Source organism: Ciconia boyciana, chromosome 6 (genome assembly GCF_034638445.1).
Source record: "Ciconia boyciana chromosome 6, ASM3463844v1, whole genome shotgun sequence".
NCBI lineage: Eukaryota > Metazoa > Chordata > Aves > Ciconiiformes > Ciconiidae > Ciconia > Ciconia boyciana.
The window spans coordinates 35,860,772-35,882,760 of NC_132939.1; the positions used below are offsets into that span (position 1 = coordinate 35,860,772).

The 21,989-nt window shown below is 38.7% G+C and overlaps 1 protein-coding gene and 1 long non-coding RNA gene across 2 annotated transcripts; one reads left to right on the forward strand and one right to left on the reverse strand.

Moving 5' to 3' along the window:
- Positions 1-5,344: 5,344 nt before the first annotated feature.
- Positions 5,345-12,263, reverse strand: LOC140652811 (uncharacterized). The gene is made up of 3 exons (XR_012042946.1): positions 11,650-12,263; positions 8,438-8,536; positions 5,345-7,830 (listed from the first exon to the last, which is right to left on the reverse strand). It is a non-coding gene; the product is annotated as an uncharacterized lncRNA (long non-coding RNA).
- EMC7 (ER membrane protein complex subunit 7) lies at positions 12,211-21,877 on the forward strand. Its single transcript, XM_072864048.1, has 5 exons — positions 12,211-12,539; positions 15,625-15,744; positions 17,784-17,922; positions 18,466-18,546; positions 20,640-21,877. Exons 1-5 carry the CDS (start codon positions 12,304-12,306, stop codon positions 20,790-20,792), a joined length of 729 nt encoding a protein of 242 aa, XP_072720149.1. The 5' UTR covers positions 12,211-12,303; the 3' UTR covers positions 20,793-21,877.
- The last annotated feature ends 112 nt before the right edge of the window (positions 21,878-21,989 follow it).

A 21,989-nucleotide genomic window follows, 5' to 3' on the forward strand; every position in this document is an offset into this window, starting at 1 on the left:
ATTAAAGTGACCTGCAGACAGTTTCTAATAGCTCTTGTAATTTATGTTGATGGCTCTTTTTCAAGATGTATTTAATCTACTGAGCTTCACTTTCAAAAAGTCTGAATTATGTTTGGATCTTGCAGTTGCCACTTTCACTCTTGCTTCAGATATTCCATGGATTGAAAGACTTAGTACAATAAGTATTCCAGCTTCAGAAAAATAGCCTGTCTTTTTGTCTTTTCTGACAACAGGCTTTCATAACACCTCTCTTCTGCATGAGACAAACTTATTTTCCACAAGAGTTAGTTAAATCGTTTTTAGAGACACTGTTTCAGAGGAGGATTGCTACATCCAAGAAGCCTGTGGCATGCTTGGTTCTAAATGGAGGAGAAGTTGCACGAAGTCAGTCAGCTGTTAGGAGAATGCATATTTCATTACTATCAAGTTGTCTTATCACATGTGAATCAGCTGTGCTATTATCTACTTAGTCTAGATAAAAGTGGAATGATGGATTATTGGGGAGTTGAAGTCTTAACAACTCTTGGCTGTTAGAAACCAAAAATGCTATTTCCATGCTGATGAAACTGCTACAGTGAATGCAGAAAGGAACTATTTGCTGTGTGCTTGGTTTGGAGAGCAGAAATCTCTTACTTCTTTCTAGGTCTGCTAATAGTACTTTGTCTTGAAGCTAAAAGGTGTAGACATTTACGTGTGTTTGTTTAAAATAACATTAAGCTTCTGACTGAAAAGGAAAAAAAACCCTTGCTGCATTAGTTCATTTCTGGATGACTGCCACCCCATGTTCCAGCTGCAGAAAAAAGTAAATAAATTATAAAAATATAATTAACCATCATTGTACAAGTAGTGGTCAAAGCAGAACTAAAGAATAACTGGGAGGTTCTGTTCTCTGCCTTGTGTTCTGGTAAGTCTAAAACCTTGGCTTTTTTTAGTCGACCAAAATGAGTGATGATCGATGGAAGCATAAGATATAAGAATAAGGTGGGTAGCTGGTTGTGAAGTGAACCCTGCCCACCAGAGCAACTGTCTTCTGAAATTTTCTTAGGAAGAACCTTTTGGTATTTCAAGTAAAAGTCTGAATTTTCTTTTTTTGAAATATGCTACAGTTAGCGTGCGTCCTGCTAGAGAGAGGAGAGAGAGAATTCTGAAGGTTAAGATTTTGAGATCTCCTGCTATTTGGAAGATGGGGTAGTGCTGCAAGTCCCCTCTCAAAATATTTACTGCCCTCTGAGTGTTGGCATCAGTCAGTAATCATTAAAGGGGGTTGAGGACTTGAACACAGGCGAACTCATCAGGACTGTGGCTGATGTATGTATGCCTCCCTAGTTGTCTGTTGGTGTAGGGAGTTGACTTGTATAAATTAAAACTAGGGAAGGGGGAATGTTTTCTTTTAGATATGGTACAAAAATTCCCACCACCTGAGAAGGGTGCCTGTGATAATTGGAGATTCAGGTTTGGTGATGCAGGAAGTCTTCCCAGTCCCGTGTGCCTAATGCCACAACAGCGAGGCACTTTGCAAAGGAAGGCTGGAGCCTTGGTGCTTGCAGAGCAGTCACGTTTCCTCCCAGTTGCTGCTTTTCCACCCCTCTGACATGTTGGAGCACATCTGCTTGGCTGAGTTCCCAGCTCCACATCAACCTTGTCACTTATCCAAGTGAGAATAAAATGCCTTCATATTTGGCACACCTGGTTTCCCAAGTGATGTATCTCAAATCTTCCAGCTTCTCACTACAAACAAAATTATTAGCTTAGTGTCATCGAACTGGGAAAACTTGGAGGCTTATACCTCTGATGAATAACACATGGCAACTGTGAATGCTAGCACTTTGTTTACCCCTTACATTAACACTGGAGAAGCAGAATGATGCACATTAATGCAGTGGCTATTTCAGTTATCAGGTTTAAGATGAAGCTGTTGTGTTAGGTGTGTTTGTGTGTATGTATATAAATGGTTTTTAAACAAATATTATACCAGTATTCTACCAAGTGTTAATTAAAAGTGCCCACAGTTCTGAACATTTAGAAATGGTGGGCTGGTAGCTAGTTAAAGAGAAATGCTGCTTAGAGGTGGGAGGCTTGTTGGTTTTGGGGTGGTGTGTTTTGGTTTTGTTTTTTTTATTCTTCACCCATCTGGCCTCCCCCTCTGAGTACAGGACTTTAAATTTGTTGGTGTCTCCTTGAATTCTCATTTTTGCAAGCTTATGCCTTTTAGGGTGGTTTTCTGACCCCACAGAAAATGATCAGGGAGTTGGACGGAGTGAGGATGTTTACTAGCCTTGTTCACACAATGCTGTGCAAGCACATGTATGCACTCGTTGCTGTGCAGAAGTAACACTTTTACACTTCCTTCTGCACTCCAGTGCATTTATGCTTCTGTTGGTGGCATGTCGCAAGATCTGTAAAGGGATTCTTTCCATCTTGTAACTCTTGATTCAAAAAGCAGAATTAGTTGCTTCCCAGCTGAACAGAGAAGCTTGCTACTACAGCTATAAACAAAAAAGACACACACACCCCACCCCCCCAAAAAAAACCCCACAGACCTGAAAAACTAGAATTCACTTGTCTCCAGCATAAAGTAGTGCTGTGGTAGATGACAACAAATGCTGCCACCCATTTTTCACTAAAAAGGGTACATAAGAATGCCTCTCTGAATGAGGAGTCTCTGTTGTGGATTTTTAGGATTAGTGCATTGCATTTTAGCACTTTACTTTCCAGATTGTCTGAATATTTGGTACATGACCTCAGCCACCTTACTCTGAAGGGCTGTAAATAGGAGAACGCCCTTGGAGCTGTCTTCACAACTAGCAGCTTGCTAACATCATCCCCCTTTACCTTGGGGACTAGCGAGGCGTATTTCAGCATTTCCGTATGCAGGCTTTGGTGTACGTACTTCTGATACGTGCTTCCTCACTTAATAGTTCTCTGTGAGCTCTGGAAAATGAGAATTTAGCCTCTGGTGACTCACTCGAGTCTGGTTTGGATGAAAGAATTCTGCTTATGTGAAAGCAACTGCAAGACCTTCTCTCTTCTTCCATAAGCTCACCAAATCTAAACCCTGATCTTAATAGGCTTCTGTATTCAGAAATCTGTTTATCCACAGTTCCTGGTATCCTCATTAACACTTTTTTCTGACAAAATGGATTGGTCTGTGGTTCCTTTGTGGTATTTGATTATCATTAACTTTATGCTATTTTTCATACCTTATAGAGCAGGTTCTATCCATTAGCTCTGAGGTGTATCTCCAAGATACTGCTGCCCATGTTTCCTGGTGTTCAGCATAACTGTCAGATTTTTCAGGCATTTATTTGAAGTTGTCTTTTGGCCAGGAAATGTATTCAGAACTCAAACTGATTTTAATGGTCTGAAATAGTATCTTCAGAGGTGTTTAGGAGCATTGTGCTTTTTGATTACAGTATTGTTTGTGATGGCTTTGCAGCAGTATAATTGAATTTTACCATCTCAACAATGAGAGACTCGAGTGAGAGGAAGAACTAATTTGAGTCAGATGGCTCCAGCGAGCCCTACCTCTTGCTCCCACATCCAGTGTTGAGATAAAAATAATATAAGCAGTAATTACTGCTTTAGGGAGTATTTGAACCCAGCCTCAACCACAGCTACTGTCTCATATTGTTTTTTCTCCTCATGGCACCACCAGCAGTCAGTCACGCAGAGTTGTGGCATGTGTGGAGCCGCTGCAGCACTGCTCCCTGGTCTGCTGCTCCATGTCAGCCTTAGACACAGCATCACCTCTGCTAAGAAAGCAGGAGACCCTTTTGAACCCTCAGTAGATTCTTTCCTAGCAGAACTTCCCTTAGAAGATGTTCCAAACTCATATCTAAAGTTGTGTCCACAATTCAGTTATAAAAGTACCTGTTTTCTTTCCTCTATGTGCCTCTGCTAGGTCAAGATGCCACTGTGTGCTTTGTATGTCAGGAGAACATTCTCATTTTAAATGCACAAGCTCAGACTTTTTAATCTCCCCATGTTTTGTCTGCCACAGAGACTGGCCAGCCAGATAATGAGCTGTGCAAAAGCCTGCAGTGGGACTTGCTGGTGGTCCACCTGAGCTCCAGCGCTCTGTGGCCTTGCTGAAGAATGCTTCTATTCCGGACACCTACAGTGCAGCCATTAAAAGGTCCAGTTGCTTTTTCATTGAGCATCACGCTATTTTATGGAGGAAGGGATATCATGTATAATAAGATTATCAGTTGCAGAGATGAGCAGGTTGGTGGGTTTTATTTAGTTGGTGTGGTTTGGTTTGTTGGGTTTTCTTTCTTCTTTCCTAAACAGGTATTACCTGGGCCCTCAGTTTGTTAATGGATATTTCTGTTAAGAGTTTATGCACTTTCTTTCCCTCTCCACCCCTGGCCCCCGAACTCTCGCATGAACACAAAGTAGCCCTGGCAGTTATTTGATTTTTGCTTCCCCTTTCCAATACTTATTTTGACATGTATGTATCTAAAAGCACATCTTTACCCTTGCAAAAAGTAATTCTAAACTAGACACTAGAGTCTCTGTCACCTGGAGTGAACACCACTTTTAAGATGCTTTGCTGAATTCTTTAGGCTAGCAGGAGACAGTAAAAGCTTATAAATTAAATCCTGCAATAATTTTTTTGTGGATCACTCTTGTTTTATTTGCCTAAAATAAAAGTTCTAAAAGCAAAATACAAAATTAAATTCAGGACTCCTGCTATCTGTGGCAAAGCAACTCCTTCCAGTGGGCCCTGGATTTTACTAGACACTATACAGAGCTTCCTAGAGGAGCCTGCTGGTAAATACATTTACAAATAATGAAAGCAAGTAGCTAGAGGGGGACAAGAGGCATTTGAAGTTGACTTATACTACTATTTTTTCCAAAAACTTAAACTGTTACATGAGAAATATAAAAATGACTCATTCTTACATAGCTCAAAAAATTGAGGAAAAAAATGTAGGTGTCCAAACCCATGAACTATATGGCAAGTACAAGACTCCGTGCTGTAAATGGAAAGATTTTATATGATAAAGCTTGTATTATGAATCTAAAAATTACTTAATTTAACCCCACACTGCTGATCTGAGAAATGGCAAATCCTGCTTCAGGCTGAACTATTAAAGTAAAAAAAAAAGTATGAATGTAATACAGAAAGAATTACTGTACTTCCATAGGACTCCTATTTACCTCTAGTGTACATAGATATATTTGAGTCAAACAGGAAATACTACTACTTACTGCAAAGCTGCTCATCATGTTGCTTTAATGAAGCTGTTTAACACATTGAATAGCAATGCAACAACACATAGAAAATTAGCTTGTTTGCCATTGATTAATGATAGATAATGTGTGCAATTCACCAGTGGTTCACTTGAGCAGTTCTCTGATGTACTAACTCAGGCTCATCAAGGCAAGTCTTTACTTGCACAGTCTGATGATTCAGCATAAAAGCCCACACATAGGAATGCAAATTAAACATAAAAACAGGATTCATATTTGGTTTTCTTACAGTTTAATAGAGGTGTAATGCACCTCCAAATTATTTCATTCAGATAAACAAGGCAAAGATTTTGGGGTAGAAGAACAAAAGTTGCTTATTTCAATAATAGCTTGAAAATAGTTACAGAAGACTCACAGGCCAATGCAGTGAAACAAGACAATAGGAAAAAGCTATCAGCAGTTACTCTTTTAAGTGTTGAATTTCAAAGCAGCAGCAGCTGGTAAACTCCCTCAGGTATCAGATGTGCATGTGTAAGGTTATATATATATCAAATGCCAATCTTGTACAAGAAAGCCAAGCCAAGGAGAGCTACAGTTCTCAGCTTCTCAAGAACAGCCACAATGTGTTTATTTTAAACAAAAAACCAAAAACAGTTTCTACAGCTACTGCTGAAGATGACTAGCAGTAGGAGTAGCTAAAGCTTCAAAAAAACCAAAGCACGGGAGAAACATTTTTTTCATTTCTGAGATCAAGAAATAGCTAGCTGAATTCAGAGCCACTGTAATTTTCTATAAATAAGAGAATGAGTTGAAGGCCCAGCTTTGTTTCTTTTGCTTTGTCAAATAATACAAGCACACAGGTTTTACTACTTTCATATTTAGTTTGAATCCAGATTTGCTAACAGTACACACCGTGGTTTTTCTAACAACATCTTTAATACACCAAAGAGAATGTTTATCATCTAGAAAATGCTGCTCCAATTACAATTGCATTATTTTACACAATCTATAGTGGGGACTTAAAAGTATAACAAAGACCCCCCAAAAAATTAAGGAAAGGTGGGCTTCAAAATGGTGCAAATCAATCTTTAGTGGCCTTTGGTCAATCACCCCCCTGAAAACCAGCATAAAGTTTCATGATAGGCCAGAAATGCCTAAACTTCCAGCCAGAAGGAGGCTCTGTGCTGCTTTTGGCCTTTCTTCAGTTTCTCCTAGCACAGAAGCAACTGTGGCATAATTTAAGCAACTGCTTAAGGCTGTCTGAATTACAGCAGCCCTTTGCATGTCGGATACAGGATTTCCCAGACTCTCTGCAGGGCAGACAACGTGCAGACCTGCTCTGACTGTGAACGTGTAACTCGGCTCCTGAGCAGGACTCTCTCTGGTAGAACATCCTACCAAAGCGCTTGCAGCTCTGGCCTCCTGTCTGATGTGAACCAGTTCTACAGAGCATGTGAACTTCTTCTTGAGCTTGAAATACAAAGAAAGGAATGTTGTTTTGTGGTGGTCTATTACCAATACTGCAGTAAAGCAAAAAAATACTTTCATATGTCATTCTGTAAAGGATGCAATAATGCTGTATTATGTGGAGGCCACCTTGTGGCATTATGGAAGTAGAACCCAGATGTAAAAAACCACAGCGTTTAGACTGCATACCAAGAAATAAGGATTTTCAACTGCTTATATTTTTGGAAACCAAATGTCACAGTGATGTGTCATTCTAGTCTTACATGAATGATTACAGGTAGTGTCCTTACAGCAACAACACAGGAATTTGAGGACATGTGTAGCACCATTCTGTGTGGCATTGCTTCTTACGTAGTCAGCTTAATGGATGCTGTAGTTCTTAAACAAGCTGCTTGCATGGTTTATGCACAATTGCTGCTTAACAGAGATGTAGGGACAAATTTTACAGTGAACAGGAGCAGATGAGAACAGCAGTCAAAGTACTGTAAAACCAACTTCCAGGTTACCATCCACCTGTATTTGTTCTGCTTGCAAGAGGGGGTCTGGAAATTTTTATAGCAGGAAAATTATGGTCCTTTTCCCTGCACTTAAATTAATAATTAAATTTGAATGAAATTTGAGTTCAGTAAAGATCAGTTCAGTCAATTGCAACCAGACAAAACTGGCTGTCATCTGGCAATCTCAATGTCAGCATTTGCTAACTCCTGTGAAGAGTGTACTAAAGTAGCATCCTGTTGGTGTTTTTGGACATATATTATCAGAAAGGTGGAAAAAATTCATTCCTGAAAAAAAAAGTCCTGAAGTTGGAGGTGGAAAATGGAGGTAAGGTAAGCCTGAAAGAGAAGTATCAAGTATGATTGCTGTTGTAAAAGGAAGGTAGGACAATCCTGAGTACTGGAACACTGGCTCTTCTAGTGCCTGCCCGCCCAGTAACATCTTTAAGGAAAAGTCAAAGAAGTTTTTTCAGTGTTTTTTCAAGTTTTTCAAATAAGTTTTTTCAAACAAGTTTTTTCAAGCTGTACAGTGTGGGAATTGATAATGTAGAGTGTCAGGGTACAAGAAACCTGTTTCATGACTTAGCTTTTGTTAGATGATCTTCAGCATACAGCAAAACCTTGGGAAAGGCATCTGAATCTCAACAATTTCCAATGAAGTTTGTCCAGTCAACTTGAGATGAAAGCAAACAAGGGGGTAAATGAAGGTGAGCTCTCTGAGACAGAAAAGTCTTCACTTGTACATGCTGACTCCACGCTGCGGGGATGGATGCATTGGAGATGCAGAGATTGTTCTGACAGCTACTGAGTTTACAGGGGATTAGAGATTTTCTGCCTCAACGTGCAAATCTGTCAGAGATGGAGTGTAGGACAATATCCAGAGCACTGACGGGCAATCTTTTTGAAGCAGACTGGTATTCTGGAGCAAGTCAAGATGGCAGCCTGTGTACCTTTCTGCCCCAAGTCCGAAGTAGGACCCTCTCAGGGCATCTTATATTCAGGACAGCACAAAGACTGTCACTGAATCCAGACTGCAATCCTGACTCGTTCTGTCCATGTTCTTATGGTAACCTAAGTAAACGTTTCTAGTGTATCACTGTAAATTGCCAGTAGATGGCATAATGATTCCATGCGACAATAAATTTATTTAAAAAAAAAAAATCAGTGCTGAAGGAAATACACTGCACAACTTTTGTTAATTCTATGTTAATCATAGCAAAGCTCCTTGTGAATGAGAGAGCTCAGTAAATGAGTTAACTGGCTGTGGCCTTTCACAGTACCTTTATGCTGAATTCTTCCATCTACCTTCAGTTCGTGTATTTTCATAGATCTGCTTGCTTGGGTGGGCATTTTGATTTCTTCTCACCTCTAATTAGTTTCTCAAAAAAAAAAAAAGGACATTGTATGAGTATGCTGATCCACATCTAATTCTTATTTATTCTTCGTATCAGGTCTGTGTCTTTGCTTCCACTGAACATTTGTGAACCAGCATTGCTCATCTGGTGCACTTGGTGTTACCAATATACCTATATTGGGGGACTGACTCAGAGACTACAGTAAGATTAGAGGCAGATGGCTGAAGCTGCTCCCTGCTTGTCTGCTGAAAGTCAACAGCTCTGCATATCGCTGCCTGAATCGCATGCAAAACAGACTGGGCTGCTGTTGCTTGTGGTCCAGTGTATGTCCAGTGTATTAAAGTAAACCAGTGTCAATGACAGGATCATGCACATTTTCAAAAGCAAAATATTTAAATACTAGCCGAAGTGCTATCAGCTTTATAGAAAGAGAAGGTTTCAGAGCAATTGCACTGAGATGTTCAAAGGTGAATTAAAGTTTATGAAAATGCTTTACTAAGGGTGAACTATAAGCAAAAAAATGTATATTGCAAGTTTTGCTAACGTTCAGACTGTGAAAAGGATTCAGCACAAAAATAAGTTCTGCTACATTTTTGTAAACTCCTTTTATCCTCAGGGGAGAAAAAAACTCTCTTGCTACTTAAGAGTATCCACCAGTATCCCAGACTACATGATTCTCTGTAAACAGCTATGATGCTCATGGATTTTGATGTTGCATTGGATAGCTCAGGGGGATTTAATGGGTCTTCTCTGCTTTTTCGGTTTGTACGTGAAACCAAAAGTGACGAGAATCTGGAGATACGGATTTCAGCGTTATCGGTGTGTTGGTGTTACATCAATCGACCTCCTCTTTGTTCAACCCATTAGAGACTGTCGGCTGTCATCCATCCAGCTGACAGTTTTGTAGCATTAGCGACAGCTGGTTGAAGTAACTCAGACAAAACCAAGAACTTGCTTGTGAGCAGGGTAGAACTTTTCAGAAACTTGCCAGTTTCTACGTAGCTGTTACTCGGGGAGTGAATCCACCAATGAATAAACAGCTATAAAACACAGAGGTCATCCTTGACTGCACTTTCAGGAGGTTGACGGAATTATTTGGTGGTTTCAATTGAACTGAAACTGTTGCTTGGCAGTTTTATCTGTCTTTTCTGATCAGGGATTTACTTGACATCAAGCTGCAGACACGGCTTTGCTAATAGTGAAATTCCTTCCAAAAAAACCCAGGTAGCATCTCCCAGATGATATACTAAGAAAATGAGTAGTTGGTTATATTTGGTTATATTTTGATGAATTTATACCTGGACATTTTTATTTGTTTCCATTTGTACTACTTTTGGTTTGGGTTTTGTTGTTTTTACCTAGAAGGCAAATGCCCACAGCATGATATCAAAACTCACAAACAGCATTGTGCAATCCACTCAAATGAGATGCTGTTACAGCTAGTCTTAATCAAAAAGGCAATAATTGACCAATTTAATTTTCTCAGTTGTGTACACTTAAAAATATGGTAACCAATTTATCTGTTTGTATGAAATAGAGCTATTAGTATGTAAAGAAGTTACACAGTGAGAGGAGAAGGGACCATTTACCTAACATTAAAATGGTTACATGCCAATACAGGTATTAGAAACTTCACATCTATAAAAATAAAGATATCCTTCTGCAATGAAAGCTGCACCCACAGTCAGGGTTTCTACATGAGGATGGAATTCTAGCCAAGAGGCTGTTTAAGTAACTTGTCAGTTTGTTAGCAGGATGATACAGAGAGAGAAGCTTCTTGGATTAGAGTATGAAAGAACAAATGAGGCTTTCTTGTCTTTGGGTTCACAAGTCTTTAAACCAAGTAACTGTATTATCTAGGTTATAAAAATAAATTAGTTGGTTGAGGAAATCCTTAAAACTGGAGGGCATGACTATTCTATGTGGTCTGAAAGCATCCTAATACAGTTCCTCGAGGATATTTAAAAAATAAATAATAAATAAATAGCATTTTTACACTAACTGCATATGAAAACTAGTAACATGAGATGTCATTATGAAGACGATGTCTTTCTGTGGTGGTATACAGGAAACAGCATTGTGTCTCTGGCTTTAACATAAATCCTACTATTTAGTGCTTCTATTGGTAAGCACCTGCTTCATTAACAAAAACTGAAAAAAGTGATGCTCAAAGTTATTCAACTCAGAGAAGCTACTTTCTAACACACTTCAGTTCTAGCATTCTTAGGTTGCCACCCCCAAACCTGCTGGAGTTTCTTGCTTTTCTGAGTTTGTGACAAAAGAACCTCATGGATCATATGTCTTCCTGGTTGCCTCCAAAGTAGAGACATCTCAAAAATACTACCAGAGAAATAATTCACATTATCCCACTCACATGGGATGACATATGCTTTCAAAATCATGCCTAGTATAATATAATGTTTTTATTGAGTATCAGCTGATGACCAGGTTCGTCATCTCTAATATAATCATGCTTAATAATTACATGTTTTTAACGTGTTCAGTAATTAACTCTGACATAAGTAAGAGAGGTAAAAAGGAAGCAAGTGTAGCCACAACGTGACAATGAATACATACGACATAACAGGACATGCTACGTAAAGGGAAAATAAGGGTAGGGAAAATATTACAGCGCTCTTGTTTCTCCTATAACTCTGTGCCTGCCCACTAAGTAGCAGCTTTTCATACTACTGTACTGTTAACAAGTTCTAGTTATTAATCAGAAACAAACTTCAGCACAATAAATCACTGGTTAAAAGATAACACTTTAGGGCTTGATTTAATGACCAATCTTAATTTTTTTATTTTGTAAGCTTTTTTGGAAACTTTCTTCTAGAAAAAGCTTGATTATTATTTTTTGCATGATAACTATTAGGATTTAACTTGAAACTAAAATGTCTTAATTCTAAATACATCCATCTGTTACCAAGGGAGATACATCTACTTACACATTTATGTTCTTCAGCTTTGTGTTTCTGCCCTTTCACATTTTAAGTAGCAAATTACCTTATCCTTTGTTTTTCCTCACAAACTGAAAAACAAAGGAGCCCTCCCAACACCCACTCCATTTCTCATCTTGGAATAAGCGAATTGTTGAAAAATTGTGTATGGGGACAGATTATCCGGTTGCAAGTTACCCGTGCCGCAGGAGTCAGAGCGAGCTCCGCAAAACATTTTTAGCAACTGTGCTGCTTTTAGAGCCCGAGAGCACCTGCTGCAAGGTCTGAAAGATGTCCACCAGCAGCCAGCCCTGGAGCATCCGTACTGCCCCTAGTGAGGGGCAGGTGTCCCCGCGGCCTTGCTAGTGCTCTGCCCGAGGTGCGGGGCGTCCCCGCTGCCTGCGCTCTTTCATGCGGACGCGGGCAGCAGGGCGGCCACGCCGGCTCGGGCCGAAGCGCCCGGTACAGCTCCGAGGGAAGCTCTGTCCGGCCGGTGCTCCGCCGCCGGGGCCGGCACGGCGGCTCGCCTCCTCCACCCGAGCAGCCACCGCCCCCGGCGCTCGGGCCCTGCGGCGCCTCACCCGAGGGAAACCGCCGGACCGCTTCCGCCTCGCTACGCGTCACGGCCGCGCAGCTCCCTCACTCCTATTCGCCAGTGCTCTGTACGTTCCCTGACGGCGCGCTGCTCTCCGACGCGCGCATGCGCACGGTATCCGCGCCCTCCCCCCCCCCGTCTGGTGCGCACGCGCAGCAAGGCCGTGGCCCTGCTCTCCGCGCTGGCTCGCGCTCAGCGCGTGCGCGACGGCGACGGCCCCGGCCCCGGCCCCGGCCCGCGGAGCAGGCGGCGGCGCGATGGCGGCGCGGAGCGGGGCTGCGTGCCTGGTGCTGCTCTGGCTTTTTGCGTCGCCGCTGCCCGATGGCGCCTGTGGCTCGGAGGCAGTTGGGACAGCGGAGTCGCCGGGCGGCGCGGGCCCTGGGGAGCGGTTTAAGATCGAGGGCCGGGCCGTGGTGCCCGGGGTGAAGCCGCAGGACTGGATCGCGGGGGCCCGGGTGCTGGTGGACGGGGAGGAGCACGTCGGCTTCCTGAAGTGAGCGGCGGGGCGGGGCGGGGGGCTTGGTCCCGGCGGGGAAGTAAGCGTCCCTCGCCGGGCTTGGGCCGGTGTCGCTCTGTGCCGCGGGGGCCGCCGGAGGTACTCTCCGCCTCCGCGCCCCTGACACGCTTAGCGTTCCTTCTACAGTCGCGGCCGTAAGATGGCGGCCAGCCGCGGCAGAGCGGAGCAGCCCTCTGCAGGTTAGCGGCCTTGTCCCGGCTAGCAACGCACAGCTGTGGAGATGAACATCTCGCGTCCGACTTTGGCTTTACTGGTACGCTTGCACCTTACCTTGTAAGGCATTAGAAGCGGCCAGGCCTGTAGTGGGAACCTGTAGTGCTGTAGGTATTGTTGTTTTCGGCCTCCTGCGGACGTAACGAAATTGATGACTAAGGCTGCTGGCTTTTTAGCGGTCAAAAAATTCGAACTGAGTTTTCATTAAAAAAAAAAAACCAAACACGTTTGCATTACATTCTGGAGTCCAGTGTTTGTTCTCAGTTTTTGAGGGTGCAGATTCTGTCACTTTTTTTTTAAGACCCTCTCCCTAGCGAATAATTTATCCATTCTGAAGAAATGTTTGTTTGTGGTAGAAAGTTACAGTTGTAGTTATCTATTACAGTACCTGTGAAAAACTGTTTCACTGTGCCAGTGAGAGCCATTTTCAAGGGATATGGCTTCATTCCTTCACACAAGATCATGCAAATGCATTTGGAAGTTGTAGAGGATCACATTAGCTTATTCAGTCTCAGGTGGTAGTGGGTATATTCAGATCAGCAAAGGATCTAGAGATATTAAGATATAGAAAATGTCCTCAGAATTAAGAATTGAGCTAATCTCATAGTTTCAAGAGTAGAAGCTAAGTCTAAAATCCTTTTTATTATTTTTAATACAGTACAATACATTGCTCTTAAAATTATGTATTAAAATGAGAAAGTTTATATGGAATTAAGATACACCATCTCATAAATACCAATCATTTTTAATTATTCCCTCTGCAGTAAAAGTTGAACTGAACTTTGACTCTGGGAACTGTTGATAGGTTAACACAACAGATTTCACTCTGCAAAACTTGCAGAATCTTGTCAGTGTAGCACCCGATAAGCCAGTACAACCAAGTTGTGGGAGCCTGACGTCATATTTAGGAGCTGATTTAATAAATACCATGGAGTTGGTAAGTTTCCAAATGCTTGCTTGGAACTCGAGTTGTCTGAAGTATGAGGAAATAGTCTTAGCTAAGAGCATACCATATTTATGACAGTGTAACCTAGATATCAAGCTCTATTGATTACATTAATTTGATATGTTTATTTATAGACGTATCAAATTATATTAATATAACTTAAAGCCAAGCAATTAATAAGTTATTCGGTTTGATAAACTTATTTGTAGATGTTGTACTACCATAAGCATGGTACATTTTAGCAAAAATGCTTTAACGTTGGTTGGTTTAATGTTGGTTTAACGAGCACAGTACTAGATGGCAGTATACTTTTAGTAAGAACTGTGTTAGAAGAAACAACAGTTTTCTTAAATAACAGTGGTATTTCAGGCTCAGTAGAAAGATCCTTCACTTTCAGTGACAGATTTAAATGTATTTAGTATATCAGAAGATATATTTGTCACCATCTCTCAGGCAGGTTTTGATTATATATTACATGGATGTCATTCCAGTTATCAAAAAGAGGGAAAAAAATTATTTGACATAGCAAAGTTGCTTTTTGAGTATTTCAGGAGTCATTCTCTAGTATCAGCATTTTTATAAATCTGATTAGTTTCCCCACTGTAATAAAAATGAAATTTTTTTTTCTAAAAAGGCAGTATGGGATACCAGCATATGAAGTGAGAATTTGCTTTGTCATATAAATAAATCTTTAGGAAAAAAACCTATAATTGAATTTTATCAAAATAATACTGTAAAGAATGAAAATTAAAAGAAAATTCATTGGGAAACATCCTTATAGCAGTTACGATATAAGATAGTGTAAGCATCCTTAGGGGTTCAAATCATCACATAAAATATTAGTGAAAGCCACCTACCCAGTACTGTTTATATGCTTCTGTCTTTGTGGTGACAAGGTCCTTAAGTGATGTACGTCTTTGAGAGAGAGAACTTGTGTGAAGGACATAAGGACAAAATTCTTTTTGAGGATTCACTTTTAAGAGTTCATTTTTTTGTTTTCCTCATGCAAGTTTCTAATGTATCAGGTCTTATTACTTTTTTTTCCCCCTCTGAACAACTATTTTGTCTTAATTTTGAGTCTTATTTTTAGGAGACATCTTTTATATTAATTTTAAAAGGATAGAGAATACTAAATTTTTCTTCCTGGAAACTTCTGGAAGCATATAGGAGGAAAACTACAAGTTTCCGTACTTTAATTTAATGGCAGCTGGTGCTGAATTTTTTGAGTATCCTTTTACTAATATTTTCACTGAATATTCAAGTTTCATATTTTATAGTAAAAGCAGTCTGTCTAAGAATCCCTTCTGTGTATATGTTCAGAGCTTAGTTTCCTTATTGTTGTGATAGACCTTTCCAGCATGGGCTAGTCCTAAAGGGAGCAATTAAAAGTAAAAACCTCTATTTTGCAATAAAGGCACAAACCTCAATTTTTGTGCGTTGCAGGTCATCTCTAATAATCTGCCCACACTGTGTAGGATGTCAAGTTTTTGTTTTTGTTTGTTTTTTTTTCTTCCAGCAGAAGTACTGAAGCAAAGTAAACTTCCTCCAGAAGGAGGAAGGAAGGTATAAGTCGATTCTGCCATTATTTGAATACATGAAATCTAACCACTTCAAATCTTACTTATGCTGTTTTTTTTTTTTTTATTCCTCCAGCAAGACAATAGCTTGAAGGCATGAGAAAATCTTTAACGTAACTGGTAATTTCTGCTACTGTTGTGGCACACATTGATGACCTTAAGGGGCTTGATATTATGAGTATTATTTTCCTTTTGGTCATTGTTGTTGTATTAAGATTTATAATATAAAACGATACTATTACAGTGTCGTCTTTAAAAAAAATAGAGCACCCTTTCTTGTGTACTGGAGCATATTGAAATGTAATGGAACTTACTGTTTTTTCAGGACAGATGGAAGTTTTGTGGTTCATGATGTACCTTCAGGATCTTATGTAGTGGAAGTTATATCCCCTGCTCATAAATTTGAGCCTGTGCGAGTTGACATAACTTCAAAAGGAAAAATGAGGTGAGCCTTTCCTGATTTGCTTCTGTATTGATCTATTAAGTATGTGTGACAATACAGTGTAAGGAGTAATGTAAACAAGTACTGTAGATTTGATGTTCCGTTTCAGCTTCTTTTAGCATCACTTCTAGGAGCACACTTCTTAATCCAGTCTGATTTCTTTCTTCCTTTCATATTTATGGCCTTAAATAAGAGGAAATGGATGAAAAGAGTCCTTCTGTTTGTTTACTTTTGTTATTTTCTTAATGCAGCTATCCTGAAATAAAATGTAGACATAAATCAGTTAACTGCTTTATCTTTTGCCAATACCTTTTTTTTTCTTCTTCCCTTTTTCCTTTCTTTTATCGTAAATGTTCTGTCAAGACTTGGCACAGTGAAATTCTAATTCATTCTAATTTCTAAAATATTTATGTTACACCTCCATAAGATACTCCTTACAGTTATGGCAAATGCTAGTAGTTGCCAGCTTGCAGTATTTCTGTAGCGTCGTTAGCTTTTTTAATGTTATGGCCAGATACGTTATCCCTAACTACTATAACTGTACATCTGTAACTGCACACTATACAGTAAGTAATACAGAAAATTGGCTATCCTATCTAATAAGGTGATTTTCGTTTAGATGAACGTGTTTGTAGTTAATTTTTCTTTGTCAGGCACACATGTAGTATCTTAACTTCAAGTTTGACTTTTACAGTATCTTACAAAAGATGCCGTTACATTTTAGGAGTACAACCATCAATATAAACACTGCAGCAATATTTTTAGGGGAGGTTAAACATTGAAATTGCAGACTGAAAACAGTGCAAGCAGTCTGTTTATAATAATAATAGCACAATTTGTTTGTGTTTAGATTTTTTTTCCAAACTTTATGAATTTTTATTTTTATACTTTGTTAGGCAGTATCTCATTGGCAACAATTAATATGTAATAAATACGGAAGGAACTCGGTGAAATAGACACAATGGTGTGTATAACCTCTCACTTAGCACTGTTTTGGTATCTGAGGACTAGAGGTAACAAATTTGATGTTAAGTAAATTGCTAGGATGTGTCTGCAGAGCAAATACCAGTAGGCTTGACATCTCAACCTCGGTCAAACATGTAGAAACTATAATGAGGAATACAGTTGGGAGATGCACGAAAAAATGTGATACACAGGGAAAATGTCAGCTGGGCTTTTCTAAGGGAAGTTCTGCCTTAAAAAAAAAAATCCCTGGAATTCTTAGAGGAAACAGCATGTGGATAACGGATACGTTTGATAAGATCTACTTGAAAATCTCAAAAGCTTTTGAAGAAAATATGTAGTCATAAGGTAGGAGGGAAAGACATTCTGTGGATGAATATTTGGTAAAAAATTCAGATGGAATAAATGCTTTTTCTTGTAATGGGCAGAAGTCGTCCCTGGAGTTGCACAAGGCCGGTAAATGTTCATAAATCATGAAAAATGGGTCAAGAGTGACAAAGTTAGATGATAGTACCAAGTAACTATCTAAATACTAGGCCCAAGTGAAGAATACTACTGAAGAACTATGGAAAGACCTTATAAAGTAATAAAGACTGAGATTCAGTATTGATAAATGCGAAGTAATGCACTTAGGGAAAAGGTAGTATTAACTTCATATATAAATAATTGTTGCCCCGAGCAAACTCTGTTTAAACTACACTACACTGTTCAAAGCTGTACCTTCTCTTCAAATATTGTAGCTTTTCTTGCTCGTTGCCAAGGTGAGAAAAAATGTTTTGCAGAAGTTGTATTTGAACAAATAGTTCTGATGTTTCTGATCTGCAGGTCTGTTTTCCATATCGAGTTTTTCAGCCTGCTTAATAGCTAGCCTGGAAAAAAGGTAGAGTGTCACTTGATTCCATAAAGTATGCTGCTGAGAGAAATTAGCTTCTGAAAAGTGAAGCCTAGCTGACACTGCCTACCATATAGTTTTGTTTGTAGTCTATTATTAGAACTTTGTTTGGACTATTATTAAATAATCTTTATTTTTTGTTAAAGATTGTGTTTATATTTTTAATTATTTGCATTTTGCTCATTAGAGCAAGATATGTGAATTACATCAAAACATCTGAAGTTGTCAGGCTGCCATACCCACTCCAGATGAAATCTTCTGGACCTCCTTCGTACTTTATAAAGAGAGAATCTTGGGGATGGACAGATTTCCTCATGAACCCTATGGTACGTACAAGCAACGCACAAAGGTTAGAAGTATGGTAAGGATCCAAATATAGCTATTCTTCAGAATACCGAGAATAAAGTAATTGAGAAAAGATGTGCAGACTTTGCTCTTCTGAGAGGATTGTTTTATTTCTTTGTTTTTTACTGCTTTACAAATAGAAAGTTTTTCTATGACCTCTCCTCCCCTATATGCCCACTCTGTTTATGTATGTCGTCTGAAAATAGCCCATAGTCTGGTTCCTTTGACAACATGATGTTGTTCTAGTAGTTTGGAGATCAACGTGTTGCAAGATCATAATTATAACAGTTGGAAGAGATAACAAGCATTTACTTTAATGGTCCAACTTTGAAATCTGTTATTTAAAACATAATACTTCCTTATCAGGTTTCTTTCCTGACAAGGGGATTACTGTTAGTGGGTTACTGACTCAGAATGCAGTAGTTCTAGAATTTGGCTGTTTAGCTAAAAGCTTTATGTCAGTATGTCTAAAAATGTCTGGAGCAACAAAAAAGCTGAAGAAATATTTGCTGTTTTCTATGCAGGTGATGATGATGGTTCTTCCATTACTGATATTTGTGCTTTTGCCTAAAGTTGTCAACACCAGTGATCCTGATATGAGACGGGTAAGTACATTCAATTGATGCAGACATAGAGAACAAACATAATGAGATTTTAAGGTACAGAAAAGTAATAAAACCAAAACTGGACTTCTAAAGAAGTCTCAGTGGGCATCATTTATTCAGTTAATACAGTGTTGCTGTTTTGACAATGAATTCTAACATTTCCGACTCATTAATTTGCTGTTAAACAGCACAACACAAATTGTTTGGCACAGCTTTGAGAGTATTACAGTATGAATAGTGTTTTCCAGAGTTTCCTTAGAGCAATAAATACAATTTCTCAATGGCTATTTTTTCTACAAATTTCCAGTGTGTTTCTGCACCATATTTAAATCTAGCACTTCATTTTTAGACATCATTTAATAAGTGTCAAGTGTGTTGAGAAGAGTATGATGTGGGGTTCTCTTATCCATCAACCTAAACCACATAGTTTACAAGACTGTTAAAGCCAGATGTCACAATAGTGTATATGATATGGAGTCTTAATGTAGTCATTAAATTATCTGATTTATTGTCCTTTCATCATGCAAAATGCCGAATAGCAGAAGGCTAGGACAAAATGGAGATTCAAGGTGTCTGCTAAATCCTTTCTTATTTTTAGAAGTATTCCTTGTCTGTCTTGGGTGGCTGCTTTTTCAGGGTTTGGTTAATTTTAACTCCTTTTCCTCTAAATGACCACTGTCTTCAGTAGTACTTTATAGGTGTCTGATTCTGTTTTTTTTTTTTTAAAGTAATACCTATTAAAAGCATATCAGAGCTATGTAATGCTCTTTTGGCTTTAACTTTGATTAAAAACTGGATATGAAGATAGACTAGATATCCATGGCATGTTCTTCAAACCAAGCTGAACTTTGGAAGTTAAATTTTAACAAGATCACTTATGCCTTACTTTTTTCACTAATCTGACACTGCTTACAGACAGCCTGTTCTGATGGTAAACCATCAGAACTTCTAATGATTTAGTTCTTATTAGCTGACTGATACGACTTGTTAAGGAGAAATTTTAAGTTGAAGGAATCTTGCTTGTAATTTAAATTAAAGAATAGGAGAAGGTAGTTTTTAAGAACTCAATTGTAATGGCATTCTCTAGATGACCGTGTATTAAATTCTTAAGTGTATATCCAACTTCCGTTTGCTTGTGGAGGGTATGGAGCTTGTATTACATTTTTGAAGTTAGCTTGTTTTTTCTTTATGGAATCGGCACAGTACTAGTTTATACAGAAAGTTAATGATTTAGTAACTGTGCTTATTGTAGAGGCATTAAGTACAGATGTAGTATAGATGCAATAGTAACAAAGGCTACCATAACAGCTTTTGCTTCGCTTGTACCTTGAAAACAGTTGAAGCTGTATCATTCTGAACGGTAACTAGAAAAGCAAGGTGACAATCCCACATTAAATTGGCAATTACTATAAGCATTATCACATTGTGGATGTGCAGTTCAGCTGTTGTGTGCATTAAAAGTACTTCAGGGTTTGTTGGTTTGTTTTAAACCATACTAATTCATCTCATAGAGCTACTATGCTAAACTCTAAAGTTACATTAAGCTGAGCTGGATATATGGTCTCATTAAAATCCTTCCTTTCATGAAACAAAGAAAACTTAGCTGCTGTTACAAAGTAGGGCAATAAAAATATCTAACCCCTTCAAACAGCTTCAAAAATTTGTTAGATTTAGCATTACTAATTTGAAAACACAAAAGTGTGTGAAATCTATGAGGGCACAGATCTGAAAATCTAAACAAAAGCTTAAATTTTAGAATGGAGGAAGGTAAAGCTGAAAATAAGTAATGGCAATTTTTTTTAGATTTTTTTTTTTTTTTAATCAGGTGGTTGCCCTGTAAGACTGCTTAAGACATGGTTACCTTTTTCCATACACCAGTGCTTTTAGTTTTGCGGTTTTATGTTTCTGTGTGTAGCTGGGCATTTGGCTGTGGTTGCATAAAAATATGTAGCAATATGTACCCTGGAGGACTGCAAATAGTAAAACAGTATTTGGGAAAATTTGACATCTTCCTGATACAATCTTTCAACTGATGCCTTAGAAACATCCAGAATTGTTACGAGCTATTAAGATTATCTAATCTTTGCATGCAGGAAATGGAGCAGTCAATGAACATGCTGAATTCCAACCATGAGCTGCCAGATGTCTCTGAATTCATGACAAGACTTTTCTCTTCAAAATCTTCCAGCAAGTCTGGTAGTAGCAGCAGTAAAGCAGGGAAAAGTAGTTCTGGAAAAAGGAGGTAGTTAAGTCATCCTCCTAAGCCTGAGTTTGCACAATTGTTTGTTATGTGGTATCATGTTTATTTGTCTTGAAAGATCAAAAAGCCACTACTGTAAACTTTAATCAGGCACAAAATACGGTATGCTACAACTGTGGTGTGTAGCTTTTTTTTAGTCTATATAAGCTGTTTTGTACTTGACAGTAAGCAAAAGAGGACATGGCTTCAGTACTGTATCTGTATAAAGTTACTGATTATACTGAATTAACTATATTGTTCTGTAGAGAATTATTATAAATTATATGATGTGCTAAACAGTGAATGAATGTCTTAATCATAAGACAATGTATAAACAAATTTTCAAAGATCATAGAAGTGTTCAGTCTTAAGATGGCTTTAATGTTTTATACTTGCTATTGAGTTCTGAAATGAACAAATCCTCCTTTCAAAACTAAGTTGTGGGTTTACTGAGTAAGTAATTTGCTGTATCAGCTTGTCATATGTGTTACATATAAAATAATTTCATTTTACATTGTTTGCTGCCTGTACACTTCAGTTCAAGGACTTTCTACTTTTTATTGCCCAGTTTTATTCTGATATGCTTTCTGCTAAAAAGTCTTTGGGGGGAAAAAAAGCAAAGCATCCTGCATCAGAAAGCCTTTTAAGCTGTCAAGTTAGTTATGAAATCCAAGGTATCTATATAACATGATGAACGTTTATCTTGGATCTTTCCTTTCTAAATCACATGTATCACTTCTGCAACACTTTTGGTTCATACTGTTTTCTCTGTGTTGTGCATTCATCTTCTTAGTGGTATGATTTCAGGCCAAATACAGAACAAAATTTTTAAAATGAAAGAACAAAACCTAAAAGTATAGTAGGAAGGTAAATCCCACTCATCTTTTAAATTATGTTCCAAAGTATATGGCTATCTCTAGGTATGCTAAGTCACTGGCAAAACTGTGTTCTTTGAGCATGCCTGTGTGTCTGTACTACAATATCTTTTCAAGCTACCTGGTAACTTCAGAGAAGAGTTGAAAAAATTGTTGGTTTTCCACTAGATGAACATTTACAAATTAAAATGACAGCAATACCTGCCAAACCCCATTAGCAACTGTCTGTAAATGTGTGTGGTTTTTTGTTGTTGTTGTTTTTAAAGCATAAATGCTGTTCTTTTCCATTTTTACAATTGCTAACTTCTTAGGTAACAGTATCCATGCGG

Coding starts and splice junctions, on each gene's coding strand:
- EMC7 (XM_072864048.1), top strand. CDS start 12,304: ATGGCGGCGCGGAGCGGGGCTGCGTGCCTGGTGCTGCTCTGGCTTTTT. Junction 15,745..17,783: donor ACTTCAAAAGGAAAAATGAG/GTGAGCCTTTCC, acceptor TTTGCTCATTAG/AGCAAGATATGTGAATTACA. Junction 17,923..18,465: donor ATTTCCTCATGAACCCTATG/GTACGTACAAGC, acceptor TTTTCTATGCAG/GTGATGATGATGGTTCTTCC.